Here is a 19,566-nt window from a genome sequence, read left to right as displayed (position 1 = left end):
TTTGGTTCTTTCGCTGCCCATAGGTGAATGACTTTTCTTCCACCGCCCTTGCATACGTGGCCGCGAAGGCGGTGCGCTCCATGCTCGCCTCGGATTCCCTAGCCAAAGCCAAGGCTGAGGGTAAATCTTTGGGTTGATTTTTGAATTGCTTTTCTTATATACTTTTTTAAGTCCTATAAACTTAAGTCGCACATAGATAGTTAATTAAGTTGTTACCTTTCCTTACATTTTTGCATTTCACCCCCAAATAACGAAAAATAAATAAATAAAAATATCCTCGTGTTCCAAATTCCACCGTTCCATATCGCCGCTAACTCATCGACGCTAATTTGACGCACATATAGACTATTATTACGATTGCATCCCATATTCATTATTCTTTATCGCTATTTGGTCACACCATTAATGAAGAAGGTGGAAATAAATACTAAGTGTCATTGTTCTACGTTAACATATAGGAAAACTGAATCGCGACTTTAGTCAGATTTCTGATCAATATGTTCGCCAGCAAATTGTTGACCTGCTCGGCGTTACTAATAATATTATTGCTAAGCAATGCAGGTGAGTAAGCATATGACAAGCTACGTAAACCGTTTTTTATCAGCAAAGAATTGCGTCGCACTTTGTTCAATGTGCTTATTCATCGCATTTTATTTATATTTGTCGTTTTTCGCACGTAATTTATTTTTCGGGTCTCGTTCATGTAACCATCTGGGTTAGTTAGGGTCTTTTCTGCGTAATAGGTAGTAGGTTTAAACTAGAACGTTGAGTTTAGAGTTTTTCGTATGTAAGGGGATCAAGCATTGTCAACGAATTGCAGAAATCTAGACATCCGTTTATTGTTACGAGTTTCTAGAAAAATTGTGTCCCTTACGTTAAATCCCCCGGACACCTTCCCTTTTACCACCTTCGCTTTATCTGTTGTGGCAGTACATATGTACATAAAGTCATCCGCCCCCGTCATGCAGCCATATTCCGTTATCTGTTTAACTCGGTATTTAGTTGTTCTATGCTTATCGCGTTACCCCACTACTAGGTCGACTTTTGCCGGCGGTAGTTCCCCATTTGTGCTTTGTTTTTAAGAAAAAAAAAAAAAAAAAATTAAAACAGATGTGGCCAATGGTTTTTGTCATATCAATAGAGGATGGGAAGACAATTAATAAAATCAGAGGTATTTTTCAAAATTTCGGACGTAATAGTTGTGTCCTACCTTTAAAGTTTTCTTTTACTTAAGAACTTGTAGCTTTGTTGATTTGAACTACTCACAGTGTTGTATTGTATTTTATAGTGTGTTCCTACTATTCTTATCTTGTATTTGAACTTTAGAATTTTTAAATTTCTGGTTTGTGTAAATATCTTACATTATGTGCGATGCGTCACAAAGGCGATTTTGATTGATCCTCTCCTCCATCGAGTTCAAACTCATTCATATAAATAACAAAGGGTAGAGTTTTGTGATAAGGGAACAAAGAAAATACAATCAAAGCCTATCATATACATGCTTAAGGTCACAATAATTTGAATATCACTAATAAATAAATTCCTTACCGCCAAATTTAGGAAAATACCGATTTAAATATTTTTAACAATTCTTTTAGTGTTCTCTCAAAAAAGTATAAGCTGGCCGAATGTCGATATAAAGGTTAGTAATGCGTTTCTGGAACAAGCAAACCCATTGGCCAGCAGATCCTCAACTACCCCAACGTCTTCGACAACTGAGAAATCAATCACAACCATATCAAGTTCTACAATAACTCCAACGACATCCAACATAACTTCAACCGAACCACCTACGACCACTGCACCAGTGATAAGCACGACAATTGCTCCACAACCATATCCGCCACCATCCGTGGGGACTTGGAATACCTCTTGTATTATGCTTCAAATGGCGGCACAACTTAATTTTTCCTATGAGGCTAAGGGTAAGAAAATACCTACAATAATATAGGACAAAATCTTGTAACTTTGTGGTGACTAACGGCGATTTTTATATTCAGGGGGAAACATTACCAACGGCTTATACAATATCCCCAGCAACGCATCTGTTGAAGATTCAGAATGTAAAAGCCAGACTACTCAGTTCATTCATCTGATTTGGGGACCTGAAACTTCAAAGCAATCATTACTAATGTATTTTGATAAAAGTAATGATACCACTGTGCTTTCCTCTATACAAATTCATCTGACTTTGCTGCCCGAGGACTTTACCGATGCGAAGGGTAAGAAAATATAAAATATCGTTGACAGAGGCGTGTCCAATAACCTCAAAATTCCAGAAAATCAAACGGTTCAGCTTCTTCATAAGAGCGACGGAGAGTTTAAGACACCCGAAAAGATGTCCTACCACTGCACTCGCGATCAGAAGATGAACATGACTGAGACACTCGATGCTAAACAGTTGATTGGCTGGATCACCGTCAGTCGCGTCCAGGTGGAGGCTTTCCGGATGGCCAACGACACTGGCTTCTCAGTTGGCCACGATTGCGACAGCTCTGAAACGTCGGATGTGGTACCCATTGCTGTTGGGATTGCATTAGCTGCACTAATTTTGGTCGTTTTAATATCTTATCTGTGTGCTAGGCGTCGTTCCACCTCTCGCGGTTACATGAGCTTCTAAGAAAAGAACATCAGCTTATTTGAGCGGGTTGGGAATTAAAGGAGTATGGAAAGCAAATCTTTAGAGAGAAATTTAAGATTGATTTTAATAATTGAAAGCAAGCATTGATTAGTTGAAGTTAAAGTGGCTTGATTTTTTTTTAAGGGGGACATTAATGATCACCAGGCGCAATTGAGTTTAGAGTAATACATTATTTCTTTTAAAAGGATTCTATGTCTCTTTGTAAGTGTCCTTTATTTCTTGTATGCTCATATTTGTCTTTTATTTAACTTTCTTCAGAAATGGAAAAGTAAAAGAAGTAAACATTTTACCCAATAAATAAATCAATCTCCTTAATGTACCTACCTTGTTAGCAGCAAAAAGGTGATTTGATTGAGGATACTATTATTATTAAGGTATTAACCAACAAGTATATATTGTATTCAAAAAGTAAAATGTTATATTTTTTAACCATTATTATTGGGGCATAGAAATGTGTGTATTAATGGCCTTAAATCTGTAATAAATAATATTTAAAACCAAATTCAACTTTGAGGGAAAAGGGTTATGAGAAAGTTGTTCAATTAGATTTTAATATTTGTGATAATTTAAGTTATTTTAATTGGTTAATTATTGTTCTGCTTCAGATTAGACGATAAAAAAAAAAAAAAACTTTAAAAAAAGCAAGGTTATAGTCGGCTGATTGAACCGTCATACATGTTGTCCTAATATATTTTATTATTTCATTAGTTTACGCTTAGCAGACAAGGTAAAGCCTAATATCGAATTATCCAAAATTAAAACGATTAACTTATATGCAAATTGGAAAACTAAAATATGTATTGTTTACGAGTAGTATTTTTCCAAATGTTAAGAAAATACCAGCAATTGGAGACTTGTCTAGTATAAAAGGACCTGTTTAAAGAGGCAATAAGCTTTCGGCATTCATTTCAGCGTCGTCATTTATATCGTCTCTGCTTTGCAGTGTTCGGCCAGTTTTGGGACGTTCTGTTGGGGGTCCCAAAGGATCAAACTGCAGTACTGTAAACATATAAAGTATAATAGCATAGAAAACTCTCCTACCGAGGTGGCACAACTTTACTGGATAACGTGGATGGGCTCTGAGCATAGGCTAAGCTATTAAAAGACTCATTACTCTCCTTCAAGTGTTCTTCATTGGACTGCCTGATAGCTATTGGATAAACTAAAAATAATCTCTGGAACAGAGTAAAATGTATATACGTACTTCGCAATTGGTTGCTAGACTTGGCCGCTGAAGAGAAGCGCTGCTGCTGGTATCGTTGTTCGATCTGACGTTCCTGCTGCTGACTTTGCAGACGGGTGTATTCTGATGCGTACCTCTCAAGCAGGTCTCCCAATCCCAGCGACTTGGTAACTTGCAAAAGAGCACGTATGCAAGTCAGGTTGTCTGGAAATCGGGCATGTATCTTTTGAAAAAGGCCCAGGTACTGTTTGGGAGGCAGATACGAGTTGCGAAAGCAGCTGGCAATACGCAACATTAGGTTGGGATCATTAGGATCGGCTAGGACCGCTCTTTCATAGTAATAAAGTGCCCGTTCAGTGGCCTGAAGCTTGATGTAATATGAACCGATGGAGCTTGCGATGGCGATGTCGCTCATGTTTATGCGGTATGCCTCGTTATAGTACTGATTTGCTTCTTGGTAGTCTTGAATCTGCTCGTAAAGCGAACCGACCTTTTCAAACAGCCTTGAATCGATGTCAGAGGCAGAGATGCCAACTACCTGGAGGTATGCCTGAAGTGCCGCACCCGGCGTTAAGTTAGACTTGAATCCGCTTTCCAACCTGCGCTCCTGCAGCTTGGCAAGCTGATAAAATACATGACTGTGCTGAACTGAGCTGGGCATCATCAGTTGGGCCTTTAGCAACTCGAAACGTTCCTCGGCTAGTTCAAAATCATTCTGCGCCAAGGCCAGTAAGGCGAGATTGTACCTGGCTTCAAAGTTCGTCGGCTGAAGTTGCAGAGCTCGCTCGAACCGTTCGCGTGCTAATGTTAGTTTGTGCGAGGCCAATTCCACTATGCCGGCGTTGATCAATCCTGACGCATTGTTTTTTAGCGATCCGATTTCTTCTAACTGGTTAACGCAGTGGTACGCCATTTCTAGGTTGCCTAACTGAAATGTACGAAAAGTTTGTAAAAACAAATTACTTATACTTATAATAAATCTTTAAATTTACTTACAGCCAGTAAGTAAAGTGAAGGCTACAGAAAGATGTCTTTAATTTAGACATTTGATATAATAAAAAAATTTATTTTAACGTTAGTGCATTCATAATCCAATTACCCAATGCAACCCAATCCAACAGCTTATAGAATATCCCCAGCAACACCTCTGTTAAAAATTCAGATCAGATTAAAATTCCAGAAAATCAAACAGTTCAGCTTATTCATAGAGTGAAGAGTTTAAAACACACGAAAATAAGTCCTACACCTGAACTCACGATCAGAAGATGAATAAGACAGAGACTTTCGATGCTAAGCAGTTAGTTGATTGGCTGGATCACTGTCAGTCGCGTCCATGTGGAGGCTTTCTGGATGGCCAACGACCCTCGTTCCTTAGTTGGACACGATTGTGACAGCTCGGAGACGTTGGATGTGGTTCCCATTGCTTTTGGGATTGCTTTGGCTGCACTATTTTTGGTCGTTTTAATATCTTATCTGTGTGCTAGGCGGCTTTCCACCTCCAGCGGTTACATGAGCTTCTAAGAAACAACATCAGTTTATTTGAGCAGGTTGGGAATTATAGGAGTATGGACAGCAAATTGTTAGAGAGCAAGCATTTTTAAGTATACGTTGAAAAGGTTTGTTTTTTTTTGTAAAGAAAAGAGGGACATTGAAAATCACCAACCGCAATTGAGTTTGGAGTCATACACTTATCTTAAACTCGTCTCGTTATCTGTTATTGATTCTAGTATGCTCATATTTGCCTTTTATTTAATTTTCTTGAAAAATTAAAAAGTAAAATAAGTAAACATTTTAATCAAAACTCAATCTCCCTAATGTACCTACCGTGTTAACCACAACACGTGATTTGAGCGAAAACACTGTTATAATTTAGGTAAAAACCTGTCCGCGATAGGTAAATATTATACTCAAAAAGTAAAATTGTATATTTTTTAACCATTATTATTCGGGTGTGGAAATGTGTGTATTACTGGCCTTGAAACGGTAATAAATTTTATTAAAAAAAAAAAAAATAAAATGAAAATTTTAAATTTTTTAAAAAGTGTGGGCGTGACAATTTTTTTGTGTTGTTAAAATGTTTTTAGGCAAATCGATAAAAAATGTACAGGACTTATAGAAGCTAAAAAGTTTATATTATTGAACAAAGTTTTTTTATTTATCATTTGCCTTGCCAATTTCTTTCGATATGTGCTTGGTACATATTGGCCTCTCCCAATCTAGGCCCAATCCGCTTAAAACTCTCACGCACACATTTTTAAAACTGTCTTAATAATTTCTACCAATATTTCTACAACATTTTGGAATACAATCCGCGCATAAATGGTAACTCCAACACTTTTAAAAGGCGTTTTTATTTGTTTTCATTTCATTATTTGTATTACCCATTTCTATCGATATGTCGACAATTTTTTGTTTTTTGTGGTTGTTTTGTTTTGCCAATTTCTATCTAAATTTTGAATAATCTTCTTTTCATTCCCATTCATCGAGGAAACTATTAAAGTTCATCGACTATCAGATACTTGTTACTTCGCAGGCCGAAGTATCTGTATTTGCATTTACACGAAATTGTATCGTAGAAGTACTTAAAGGATATTTAGTGATACCGTTCGTAGTAGTTCTTATTTTTTTTAATTATTCAGTATTTTTTATTTATTTATGTATGTATTTATTTATTTCGTCTTAGTTTAAAATTAAAGTGTGCAAGAAACTGGAATATTCTATCAGAAAGGACTCCAAGATCCAAAATCAAATCCAACAGGGGTCTAATTAAAAAAAAAATTTCTGACAGGCATTTGTTATAGGTAAAATTATAGTAAAATTTTAGTTATATTTCAAGGCATATGATTCTTATCCATATTGCCCAAATTAAACAAAAGCATGAGACTGTCACTAATACAGCTGCTAATATATAATATTACAGCTAAGATATTGCTAATAGCAAATAATTAGCCAATTATATACAAGAACAAATATTGATACAAAATAATGAAAAGCAATGGCCAAGAGAACGACCTTGGGGAAGTCCAGTCTTTGAAATTGGAAATAAGAAATTTTGGAACGATAGGTCAGATGGAGACCTTCTAAAAGACTTTACTGAAATCAACCTACTAGTTGGCTATAAAGGCTTGCATGCAAAGTTTGAGCAAAGAGAATATGGCAATAAGCCATAAGCCACATAGTGAAAAACTTACTAAACCAATAGAAGTTAGCGTGGCAAGTTTGGCGAATCGATAGAAATTAACAAGACTAATGAAAACAAGATAGAATGCTATAGTCGAATTCCCCGACTATCAGAAGCCCGTTACTCAGCTAGTGGAAGTGCAAACGAGAAATTTCAAAATTTTCTGAAATATCGGTTAAAAGTATGAAAAGAATAATAAAATAAAAAAAAAATTTGGTTTTAAGTGTAGGCTTAAGAGTTTTGGGTGGTTTGTGGGCGTGGGCGTGGAAAAAAGTTTTTTGGCAAATCTATAGAAATTTACAAGATATATTCAAAAGTGAAAAAATATCAAAACATCGTTAGAGTGGGCGTGGCAACATTTGGAAAAAAACTTGCGCTGCGTCTATGGCTCTGAAAGCTGCATGCTTAGTCTCAACATTCTAGCTTTTGTAGTTCCAGAGATCGAGGCATTCATACGGACAGACGGACATGGTCAGATCCACTCGGTTGTTGATCCTGATCAAGAATATGGTCGGAAACGTTTCCTTCTGTCTGTTATATACTTTTTAACGAATCTAGTATACCCTTTTACTCAACGAGTATAGAGTTTTGGGCAATAGAGTGGGCGTGACCAAATGTTTTTAGCTCATAATTAGTAAATGGGAAGAATTTTTTAAAAGTGTGGGCGAGACAGTTTTGGTTGGTAGGTAGTAGGTCTAAGAGAACAATTTTATGATCAAAATAAAATCAAAACACTTTTACAAATAGGTGAAATAACGTTCTAAAACAAACTTTTGCAGCGTAGGCGTCATTGAATTCTATATGCCTAATCTGAAATTTCTAGACTTTATAGATCCCTTGACTTGTATACGAACGGACAGATGGACATGGCTAGATAAACTCAGCTAGTGATCCTGATCAATATACTTTATTGGCTTATATCTGTTACATACTTTTTAACAAATTATGTTTACCTTAGTATACCAAACAGAGTAATACCTCGTTAAGATATAAAAAATGCGTTTATAATTTAGTAAATAATTTTATGCGTATAAAATATGCGCTTATAATTTGTAAATATGTAATTAATCTCATTAAATTGCATTTGAGTCTGATTTCTGAATACTAATAAACACAAAACCGTCTTTAAATAATTAAAAAAACTAGAGAAAACGCTTAATGGCATTTTCGCAACTGTTAGATACTTGTTATTCAGATGTGTGGGCGTGACAAAATGCTGAAATAAACTTGCACTAGCATATTCATGCCTAATCTTAAGTTTCTAGCTGTTATAGATTCTGAGATCTCGAAGCTTATACGGACGGGCAACCATTATAAGATCGAATCGGCTGGAGACAAATTGGTAAAAGTATATTTAAATATCCGGTATAAAAATACTTCCAAAATTTTGCGACTTTGCGAAATTTTTAAAAATGTCTGCAACAAAACGATATTTTAAATCTTAAAATATTTTTTTCTGTGCCCCAGATCAATGGAAGAAACTTTGGATTTTCCGGTTATTCCTTGAAATTATAAAAAGAGAGAATGCTGTATTGGAGTTCCACGACTATCAGATACCCGTTACTCAGCTAGTGGATGTCCAAACGAGAAATTTCAACATTTTCTTGAATATCGGTAGAAATTGGGTCAAAACTAATTAAAATAATGAAATTAACAGTTTTGGGCGGTTTGCGGTCGTTAGAGTGGGCGTTGCGTTCACAAACAGGCTCTGCGTCTATTCTCTGGAATATGCTTGCCTAATCTCAGCTTTCTGGCTTTTTTAGTTCCTGAGATCTTGACGTTCATACGGACGGACAGACAGACGGACGGACGGACAGACGGACATGGCCAGTTCGCCTCGGCTATGGCTCCTGATCAAGAATATACTTGCCTAATCTTAAATTTATAGCTTTTATAGATTCTGTGATCTCGACGCTTATACGGACAAACAACTATTGTCAGATCGAATTGTCTAGTAATTCCAGCAAGAATATATATGCATTTTGCGTGATAAGAAACGTTGCTTTGTACATAGTATATCTGTTTACCATTTTAGATTAGATTAGATTAGATTAGACTAGATTCTCTTAGCCCCATTATCTAAGTAAGATGTATTTAAGATGTATTTAAGAGTCGAGAAACTCGATTAAAGCTTTTTTTGTTTTTTTAACTTACACTTATATAAATAAAACTCAGGTTGGTCAAAGCGCTGGCTGTCATGGATCCCTCACTCTTGCGATCGTACATTTGTAGCGTTATAATTGCTTGATTAACGTCATTTTGTCGGAGATACACTAAGGCTTTGTTGAGTTCAAGTTCGTTGGCCAGCCATGCCAGATTTGACGTTTTGATGATCTCAATGCACCAATTATACCCTGGAAAACAAAATATATATACAGCAGCGATATGTGAATGTTCGTCATGAGGGGAGTTAAATTAGCGGCGATTGAGGACCGGTGGAATTCAGAAGAGGACTTTTTATACCAGTTACTCGAAGAGTAAGTAAAAAGGGTAGATTAGTTAAAAAGTATTTAACAGGTCGACGGAAGCGATTCCGAACCTTAAATATATTCTTGATCAGGATCACTAGCCGCGTCGATCTGGCCATGTCCGTCTGTCTGTCCGTCTGTATGACGCCGAGATTTCAATAACTACAAAAGCTATAAAGTTGAGATTAAGCATGCAGATTCCAGAGATATAGACGTAAGTCGAAGTGTAAGTCCTGATGTTGCACATGCCCACTCTAACGCCCAAAATTAAAACTGATTTCTAAATCTAAACTGATTTCTATAGGAATGTATTTATGAATTACACGCACGCTCAAAGTTAGAGTCTTCCTTGCTATTAAACCAAGGCTTGGCAGTTGTATATTGTTCTTACATTCTACCAGTTATTTATTCTAAAGTCAAAATGTTCAAGGGGTCGCAGTCAAAGCCAAAACCGACCTTGGTGAAAAATCTATTGCGTCCAAATGCGTCCAAATCCATATTGCCTACCAAATTTTCAATATACTGCTGACTACTTCGAAAAACTTTTCGACGACCTGGAAGAAAGTAATCGCTGGGGACTGGTGGGCTCAACAACAAGCCTTACATACTTCATTGAAATGCGAGCCTTCCACGCTTCCAAGCAGCGGTTAACCCAGCTTGTCAACCTTAATATGATGTTAAGCTCTCCCGATGGCACCAGTGTCATGCATTGGAAAGCGCCAGTAGAATTTCCAAGTTTTTTTAAAAAAACTTAAAATTAATTAATGTTTTTCAAAAGTGTGGGCGTGACAATTTTGTGCGGCTTGTGGGCGGTACAGTGGGCGTGGCAAAAATTTAGTTGGAAAACTTATAAAAATTTACAAGATATAAAAAAAAAGTTAAAATGTCAACTTTTTTCAAACGTGTGGTCGTGACAGTTTTGGTCGTGGCAAAAAATCTATAGAAATTTAAATGAAAAAATATCACATTTTTAATAAGTGCGGGCGGGAAAGTTTTGGGCGGTTTGTGGGCGTTGGAGTGGACGTAGCAGAAAGGTTTTTGGCAAACTTATAGAAATTTACAAGATATATAAACAAATGGAAAAATGTCACATTTTTTAAAAATGTGGGCTTGGCAGTTTTATTCAGGTTGTGGACGTTAGAGTGGGCGTGACAACATATGGAAACAAACTTGCTCTGCGTCTATGTCTCTATTCTAGCTGTATTCTAGCTTGTAGTTCCTGATATCGAGGCGTTCAGACGGACAGACGGACGGACAGACGGGCATGGCCAGTTTGACTCCGCTACCCTTTTACTCTACGATTAAAGGGCATAACAAGAGGGAATGCTATAGTCGAGCTCCCCGACTATCAGATACCGGTTACTCAGCTAGCGGAAGTTGTGGTGTAGTAACGCCGTTGAAATAGGGAAACATTCACTGGGCATCCATTTGCAGTCTTGTCGACCATTAACCAACAGCTAAGCGGGACCCATTGATTCAAAGCTCTTTCGGGAGATGTGGGGGGTTGTTTTGCTGCGGATAATGGTGGCTACACCAAAGGTTTTATTATAGGGTCCCTCCTGAACCTACACAATGAGACGATCCTCATACGAAAAATACCGCAGTCAAAACCAAAAAAAACACGGTTAATTGGTTTTCTTAAAAAAAAAAGTTATAATGTGAGAGAAGGAAGCACGAATTTGTATTTAAGAGGCGGGGTGGTGTTAGAATTTAATTTCCACACCCACAATCATTACCCTCCCAACCGTAGTCATAAGAATCACCTCATTATGCTCCCCTGACATGAAGAAGTTAGACTTAGAATTTCATCCTAATAGAAAAACAATTTTTTATGATCAATATACAATTTTGTTTCTCGCATTCCTCATTTCATTTCTTGCGGTGTACATCGTTTTAGATAATTATAATAAGCATAGGCTGTAATCTACTCCTTTCATATTCTTGTCGCTTACTTTCCTAAGTCCGCTTTACTTATTGATATATATATTTTTTAAGTTCTGCATTCTCTTGTTCATTTATAAGAAAACATTTGAAGTAGTAGGGTGCGGATAAGAATTTACTGGATACCTTATTTAACAACAATTTTTTTTCTTTTAACTGTTGGTCAGGAATATATGAAATTGTTTTTTTTCTGTTTTGTAGTGTGTTTGGCTTTACCTAGTTAATCGCATAATTGAAAACTTTTTATTTTGCTAAAAGGAAGCAATTATTTTCATGCAAATAAAGTCCATCTGAATTTCTCTCAGTGTATCCCGTATATTATAGGGCTTTTAAAGGAAAAGGAAGTTACAAAAGAGTCAAAGCAATCGGCGCGAGCGGTTGATAAGCCTTAGGCAGACATTACACTGAGCGACATAATGGAGATTTAGTAATTTGGTTTTTGGTATTTACACTCACCCAATGTTGGTTCTCGAAGAATAATAGTTTTTTGTTTTTTATTCTTTCTTTTTTTTTATGTTTTATTGATTATTTTTTTATTCATTTCGATTTTTAGGATATTGACTTGCAACAAAACTTTTCTCTTTCAGTGTGCGATTTTACCAGGTTTTGCCAGATGGTATTTCTTTTCTTCCCTTTATTAACTTATCCATTACACATCCACATCACTATCCTCACTACCAAATGCTTTGATTTTCTTTTTTTTATGGTTTTTAAAACCCAGTTTACAGCCGGTTGATTATTTCTAAATGCAAACGTAGTGAATCGCTATTACGATGAACCGACTTGTTTTGAAGGTTATAAATTATATTATAGATATCTTTATTATTTCACTAGTTGCTTGGTTTTTGTTCGACGATCTTTAATACATTTTTTCAGCAGGAATAGCTTACTTTTAGGGTTTTACTTTTATTACTTACTAATAGCTCAATTTTGGGTCGACGCGGAGTGGTTTGAAATTCTGCTTTGCTTCCTCGGGTAGCCCGTGTTTTCTCTTTTAAGGGGATCGATCGCCCCAGCAATTTCTCGCGGTATATTCTAAGATAGAAACCAAAGTTCACAATGCTATTGGAATTTTTTTGAACATTTTTATTTACAATAATTACCATGCCGACTCGGCAATTCATGGCCGCTTATTAATTTACTCTTGTTTGTGGCGTTTTAATAATGACGCCGAAATAAAATGTGGATTAAAGTTGGGAGCACATGTGATGGTACTCCAGTTTTTTCTTATTTTATCTGTCTTAGACCGAACTTGTCTGCTTGACGATCGTCGAAAAAAAAGATTGAAGAGAGATGCTGCGGACCCGAAGAACCCTTATCCAAAAAATATCAATATTCACCAGCTGGTCAATAATCATTTTGATGACGGTGCCAGATAATGTTCCGGTAATTATTATTAGGCGCGAATCTTGCTGATTTTGAAAAGTCTTGATATATATTATGTATGTGGCCATAACAAAGTGTGAACATTTTCAACAAATGTTATACTTGTATATCTAACAGGGTATATCTCTAATAAGTAAAGACAACTCCTATAAATGGTTTATCATAGGTACGTAGCAAACTTTTAAATAACGCAATAGTCGAGTTTCCCTCTTATTTTCTGATAACTCATATAAGAGCAACATGACAGGTCATTCGATCTTAACAGTTCAGACTTTTAATCCACTTGTAATGAGAACAATTTTTCGGGAAACATGTAAGGCGCTTTAAAACTAAAAGACTAGTAGAAACGAACAGACCGACAAGCGGAAATATACTGGGCTGGTGATTCTGATCTGGATTATACTCGTATGCATTTATAGGGTTGGAAAAGTCTGATTTAATGCGTTGCCAACTTCTGACCAATAATAGCGTTGAAATATTATTTTATGCGATATGCTGTACTTAATATCAGTCATACTCACCATCATTATAGTTATCTTCGATAAAAGGTGATATTAAATCTACAATCATTGTAATAGATCGTTTAACGGCATTACGACGTTCATTGGTATATATGGCAAGCTCGTCTTTCTTAAGAGCTTGGAAAACATAACGATATTTTACTTTGGTCTCGTTTAAGTTTTCATAGGAACCGCCACCGTCTGCCTTGGTAACCGCGTTTCTGACTTTTTCGTTGTCTGAAGATTTGTGCATGTCGGTTTCGCCAGTTTGTTGAACCTGCTCAGCCTGCTGCTGCAGTTTAATGATATTAGTCTGATTTTCCATATCCGTTTCTGATGCTTCGGTTTGGACATCACAAAGTCTTCGAAAGGACAGCTTTACCTTCTCCACGTCACCCAAGGCGTAGTAGCAGAGTAAGATGTGAATACTACTCCTAATGCTTGCCCGCTCCGACATGATGAACTCAAAACTAGAAGCAGCATCTGAATAAGAGCCCATGCGGATAAAAATGATTCCAATGTTTTCACGAATCTTTAGCCTCAACTGACTTAAGTTCTTTGGTACCGAATCAAGGGCCATGCGGTACATTTTAACCGCTTTTTGATAAATACCCATGCTGTAGTAGATGTTACCCATATTTAGTTTTAGCTGATTGACATGTGGAAACATCTTGTTCTTGGTCATAATGCTGTAGGTATTGAGGGCCTCGATGTGCATTTCATTACGTTCATATTGCTCCGCGAGATTAAAAAAAACCTATAATAAAGTATAATAAAGGTTTACCTTTAGTCTGCTTTAGTCTGGCTTACCGCATATGTCAAATCAAAGTTGTGGTAAACATTTTCACCATGCTGGTCTCGAAATTGGTGTAAAGTTCGATCCAATGAGAATGCTTCTTTGGCTTTATTCAATGCCTCGGCCAATTTCGCATCCAAGTTCAATAATTGATTGGGTGAGCTTTTCCAGGCCAAAACTATAGAAGACTCCAAAAGCTTCACAATTTTTCCCTCCAGATTCTTATACTTCATTTGTGGGCTATAATTTAAGCAACGTCAAACGCGCTGTAATAATGGTAATATTTGGAGGTGCTAATATTCTACAATTTTTAGCAAATCAATAGAACTTTACAAGACTAATTAAAAATTACAAAAATTAAAATAAAAATTACTAATTTACAAAAATTAAAAAATATCAAAACATTTGTCAAAAATGTGGGCGTAGAAAAAGCTTTTTGGCAAATCAATAAAACTCTTCAAGACTAATAAAAAAATGAAAAAATATCAAAACATTTTTAAAAAGTGTAGGCGTGGCAGTTTTTCGCGCTTTGTTGGCATTTGAGTGCTGTTAGACACAGACTTGCGCTGCGTCTGTCTCTGGAAGCTGCATCAACTTTCTGGCTTTTGTAGTTCCTGAGATCAAGGCGTTCATACGAACAGCCGGACATGGCCAGTTCGGCTCGGCCATTGATCCTGATAAAGTATATATGTATAGTGACATATTCACTCTTCATATAAACAGCTATTGCCTATCTTTTGGAAAGCTTCACTCTCATAATTGCCTCATCAATAACATTCTCCAAAGACAACCGCTTAACGGTAACAAATTAATGATCCGGTAAGCTTGACATATAAAGCAAAGTAGAACTTAAAAGGCTTATGTTAATCCTCTGTAAAAGGTTTGCTGGGCCGAAAGAATACATTTGTAAATTACATCATAACTGACCTCTGGTGAAACTTATCCAATAAAGATTATTAGAAGAAAAATATATATATATTTTTTTTAATTAAATCTATCACCTAAAAAGTTTATTATACATATATTCTTGATAAGGATCAATAGCGTAGTCGATCTGGCCATGTCCGTCTTTCTAGAAAGTTAAATTAACATCCAGGTTAGAGCCGCATACGCTGCGCAAGTTTGTTTCAGAACGTTGCCCCACCCACGAACCGCCAAAACCGGTCCACGGCCACTCTTTTGAAATATGTTTAGATTTTTTATATTTTTCATTATTCTTGTAATTTTCTAACATTTTGCTAAAGGTTTCAATTTGTTCATTTCTTTATTAACATTTAATAATAATAACCTTTTATAATAATATATAGATATGCCAAAAATTGTGAACATTTCTTTTTTTTACTCATACCAGCTGAGTAATGGGTGTTTAATGGTTGAGAATCTCGACTATACCGGTCATTTTTGCTTTATTTTAATACAAAAATGTTAAAATGCTGGAATTTTTTCGGTTGAAACCGACTCTAACGAGTAATTTTTAGATTTCCTAGCTCTTTAGATTCCCAAACTCTTTGTATTTAACACGTGATTTTATAAATTTAAATATAAATGGTGATAAGTTTATGCGAAATGCTTCTGGTCATAGTACTGACGTATATGTACCTAAAAAACAGTGGATTCGAAAAGAAGTTGGGTTATAAAGACTAACCTAAAAGTGAGCTCAATTAAATACAAAAAATGTCATAAATTTGTTTGATGCCTTTACCCACTTAATTGCCTTAATAATACCTGTAAACAAGTGTCCTGCAGCAGTGCTGGAAAACACCTGTGATTAATAGTTATTCGGCATGTATCGATAACATACATAGATAGGTCTAGGCTCTCACATTTAAGTTTCAACAGAGAAGCGCTTCTTCTTGTAGCAGAACAAATCTACAAATAAAGCCTACAAATGACCATTTCACAGTTCAGAAGTGGGATCGCTTGAAGCTTAAATAATTTGAGAGAAGAGAAAGTGCGCAGAAAACGCCAAGAATTGTCGACGTGGAAAATTTGCAAAGGGATGTGTCGATGTGAAAACGAATCGCAAATAGCGGAAGTGCTCCTTTTCCACGAAACGTGACGTTCAAGAAGCGAAGAAATATAAAATTAAAAAAAAAAAATGGTTAATATTGCGGAGCTTAAGGAGGACCAGCTAAAAGTCCTACTACGGGCAAGGTCCGCTCAGGTCAGCTCAGGTCCCCGAGATGAGCTAGTGCAGCGGCTTATATAGCATAAACAATTAGACAAAAAAGAGATGAATAAGCGATGACGTCACCGGTAGCGGCAATTTCACAATTTCAAAGGGAAATGAGACAACTAAAAAACATGATGAGCATGATGAAGTTAGTGAGCATGTAAACGCAAAACGGAGCAGTTACGGCTTAAGCTAACCAACAACCAAATCAGCAACTAGAACTGAACACGATGGAGGGCACTGAAGATATCAGCAACGAGCGTAGCCATGATATCACAAGCACTTTTCCCTTTGTCAACAAGGTAGTTGATGCATACCGATGAATTGAAAAATGTATACTGCTCGCTATATACTAACGGCTTAAGGGTCCAGCCAAGATGTGGTTGGATTCCTTACCCATTCTTCACAACGACTTTCCGAATGATATTCGAGACGAATTTGAAGCAAAACCTGGCGAGGCATCTTGTTGCATTGGCCATGTTGAAATGCATCTAAGCATCTATGAAAAGAGACAGTAAAGGATACTGTTTTCGGATGCCTGCCGTGGGTGTGCGCTATAGACTCAGTGAATCAGGAGTTATTCGATATGTACGAGCAGGTCTGCAGCACCGTGAACTGCAAAACAGCATTGCGGTTTTTCACTTTTCGAGGATGAAACAACTTCGTTATCCAGCCGAGTCTTACTTTATGAACAGAGTTCGATCAAATTCATGCAAGAAACAGGTCTTACCAAAAGGCGGTAACTAGCCATAAAAGCCAAAGGATGCCGTGAAGTCCCTTTGCCAATTTGTGCCCTAAAGAAAGGAAATAGATGCTCTGTACCAAATGCAACAAGTATCACGAACCAACTAGGGGTCTACAAATCAAGTCAAGCTATTTACTACTATTGCGCCTTTATCGATACCGGTGTAAGGATACGCTACGTAGTTTCCAATAGGTAGTCTCGCTGAGGCACAACAGTTTCCTCTGGTGCCTAAAGATTTCGGTTAGCTTTCCATAATACGCTTTGTTCTTCCTCTAGCTTTAATGCTTGGTAAGTCTGCGTGTGGCTACCTTTAAGTTGTTTCTTCTGTTTGGTGATCTGTGATGCCGTCTGATGCTTTATTAGATAGAGCTCTTCGATTGCAAATATTTTATAAAATTTTATTGAAATACAATTTTTGTAATTTTGCTCGCTAGTTGTAATTTGCTGCTGGTACTAATGCTTTTGGATAGGTTTTCTATACAAAAATTTAAGTTGGCCCATTTGATGTCCCTCTCTCTTTATAAAAAAAATGAATAGATAATTTTAAAATGAAATTACCAAAACCCTAAAATTAATTAATTTTTTAGATCAAAATTGTTTTCGGCTCGTATATCGCTATATCGCACACATACACACTTTCTTGCTTATGTTTTTATGCACGTCGTAGAGTAAATTGGTACTTGATTCGTTGAATAGTATAGAACTAGACTATAGTTTTCTCTCTTATTACACATTTTACCCGTAGAGTAAAAGAATATAATAGATTTGTTGAAAAGTAACAGTAAGCAGTAATGTAACAGTAACAGGTAAAAAGAAGCGGGATCATCAGGATCATCAGGCCATGTTAGTCTGTCCGTCTGTGTATACTCGAGTATACCGTTCTCTCTTGTTTTAAATAAATAATTACTTTGTTTTACAAAGGTTTCCACCGTTCTTTTTTTATTTTATATTTTTTACAACCCCATTTTATTTTCACAACCCCTTTGATGAAAACCATTTCTCTGAAAATGGTAAAAAACTCACTTTACTTCCTTAATGGCATCACCAGATGTCGATGACGAGAGTGTTTGTTGCTTCGTCTTCTCCAGAAAAAATTGTTCGAACCTTTGATGAGCAGACACGCAGTTAGCCGCGTAGCCCACTGCACGAACTGCTGTTGATGGTCTTGCAAGACCTGATTTATCGCCTCCTGTTGCCCGACTACTAACCAGATTACCGCGCTGAATTACAGAAATTACACAGCGTAGTAAATTTATCTTTTTCAAAACTCACTGAAAAAAGTTGCGATGTTGGTGGTCTGGGTCTGCCCGCCGCCGTGGGTGGGGGAATCGGATCTGCTGCATGTTCGTAAACAGGCTCCGGTAATCTTTGCGTTCCGTTAGCACTGCTTTTAGAAGTCATTTTAGTCACACACTACTTGTACTGAAAAATGTTCTACTTGTCACACGGAAAAAATACTTTATCAATAGGAACGGTTTTTGGGGGGTTGGTCTTTGTTTTGGTTGAGTTGCCTTGGTGATCAAAAGTGAATCTCACCGTTTTCGTTTAAAGCGGTATACATACGTATATATATATATAAATACCAATTACATGTAAATAGAAAAAGAGTTGCGGTATTTATTAAATCAAATAATTTGAGCTTATTTGAACCTTTTTCAGTTGATTACTAAGGCATTTTTGGAAACTTTTAAGTGAATCAAGAGGAAAAATAAAACTCATTTTTAATAGTATGAATATTTCAAAATTAAAAATAATTTAAAATTTAAGAATTTTTAATGTTTAAAATGTTTAAAAATCGTCGAGGAGATAGATATTACATACAAATTTATGACATCAGTATTGGACGTACAAAAATAAATGAATAAAAGAAATTTTGCTCTTTACGTAAAGTTGTAAAACGGTATCACCGCCATAAAACTCTTTGATTATTGGTCGATTGCCAATATGTAATAAACTGTTATTTTGTATTGCCTTAGCACGATAATTTTTCGGATAAAGATATAAATGTACGAATAAATGTACGCATATAATAATCTATATAAATTTCATACACTAATTATTACTAGAAAAATTGTCTTACCCTTAAGACGGAACTTGTGGCATGTAAAAAATATGCGAAGACATTGATTCTTTGGTGCGTAAGCACGCAAATCATGCCTAAAGACAGTCAGCATTTTAACAAGTTGCCTATTTTTACCCGCTACTAGTAGAGTTCCGACCATATAATGTATATATATTCTTGATGAGGATCAATAGCGTAGTCGATCTGGCCATGTCCGTTAAAATTAACATGCAGATAAGAGCAGCATACGCTGCGCAAGTTTGTTTCAGAACGTTCAGAACTCACAAACTGCCAAAACCAGTCAACGGCCACTCTTTTGAAATATGTTTTGATTTTTTTTATTTTTTAATTATTCTTGTAATTTTCTAACATTTTGCTACAGGTTTCAATTTGTTCATTTCTTTATCAACATTTAATAATAATAACCTTTTATATTAATATATCGATATGCCAAAAATTGTGAACATTTCTTTTTTGCACTCATACCAGC

The 19,566-nt window shown here is 36.2% G+C and overlaps 2 protein-coding genes across 3 annotated transcripts; one reads left to right on the top strand and one right to left on the bottom strand.

The window, feature by feature from the left end:
• Positions 1 to 357: 357 nt before the first annotated feature.
• LOC6548733 (lysosome-associated membrane glycoprotein 1) lies at positions 358 to 3,143 on the top strand. Its single transcript, XM_001973948.3, has 4 exons — positions 358 to 561; positions 1,599 to 1,925; positions 2,001 to 2,222; positions 2,280 to 3,143. The coding sequence occupies exons 1-4, from the start codon at positions 498 to 500 to the stop codon at positions 2,618 to 2,620; spliced, it is 954 nt and encodes a 317-aa protein (XP_001973984.1). The 5' UTR covers positions 358 to 497; the 3' UTR covers positions 2,621 to 3,143.
• A 294-nt stretch (positions 3,144 to 3,437) lies between these two features.
• Positions 3,438 to 18,562, bottom strand: LOC6548732 (intraflagellar transport protein 88 homolog). Of its 2 annotated transcripts, none has more exons than XM_001973947.3 (8): positions 18,287 to 18,562; positions 18,038 to 18,234; positions 14,111 to 14,336; positions 13,322 to 14,057; positions 9,160 to 9,359; positions 3,846 to 4,752; positions 3,702 to 3,791; positions 3,438 to 3,640 (listed from the first exon to the last, which is right to left on the bottom strand). In XM_001973947.3, the coding sequence occupies exons 1-8, from the start codon at positions 18,413 to 18,415 to the stop codon at positions 3,519 to 3,521; spliced, it is 2,607 nt and encodes an 868-aa protein (XP_001973983.3). In that variant the 5' UTR covers positions 18,416 to 18,562; the 3' UTR covers positions 3,438 to 3,518. The 2 variants fall into 2 exon arrangements, with proteins under 2 accessions (XP_001973983.3, XP_026839421.1); XM_026983620.1 differs by having other exon boundaries at positions 18,038 to 18,214; positions 18,287 to 18,434.
• Between the last annotated feature and the right edge of the window lie 1,004 nt (positions 18,563 to 19,566).

The sequence above is a fragment of the Drosophila erecta genome, unplaced genomic scaffold (assembly GCF_003286155.1).
Source record: "Drosophila erecta strain 14021-0224.00,06,07 unplaced genomic scaffold, DereRS2 tig00000975-arrow-arrow-pilon, whole genome shotgun sequence".
Lineage (NCBI taxonomy): Eukaryota > Metazoa > Arthropoda > Insecta > Diptera > Drosophilidae > Drosophila > Drosophila erecta.
The sequence above is the reverse complement of the archived record's forward strand: the minus strand, read 5'-3'. Positions and strand labels throughout refer to the sequence as shown.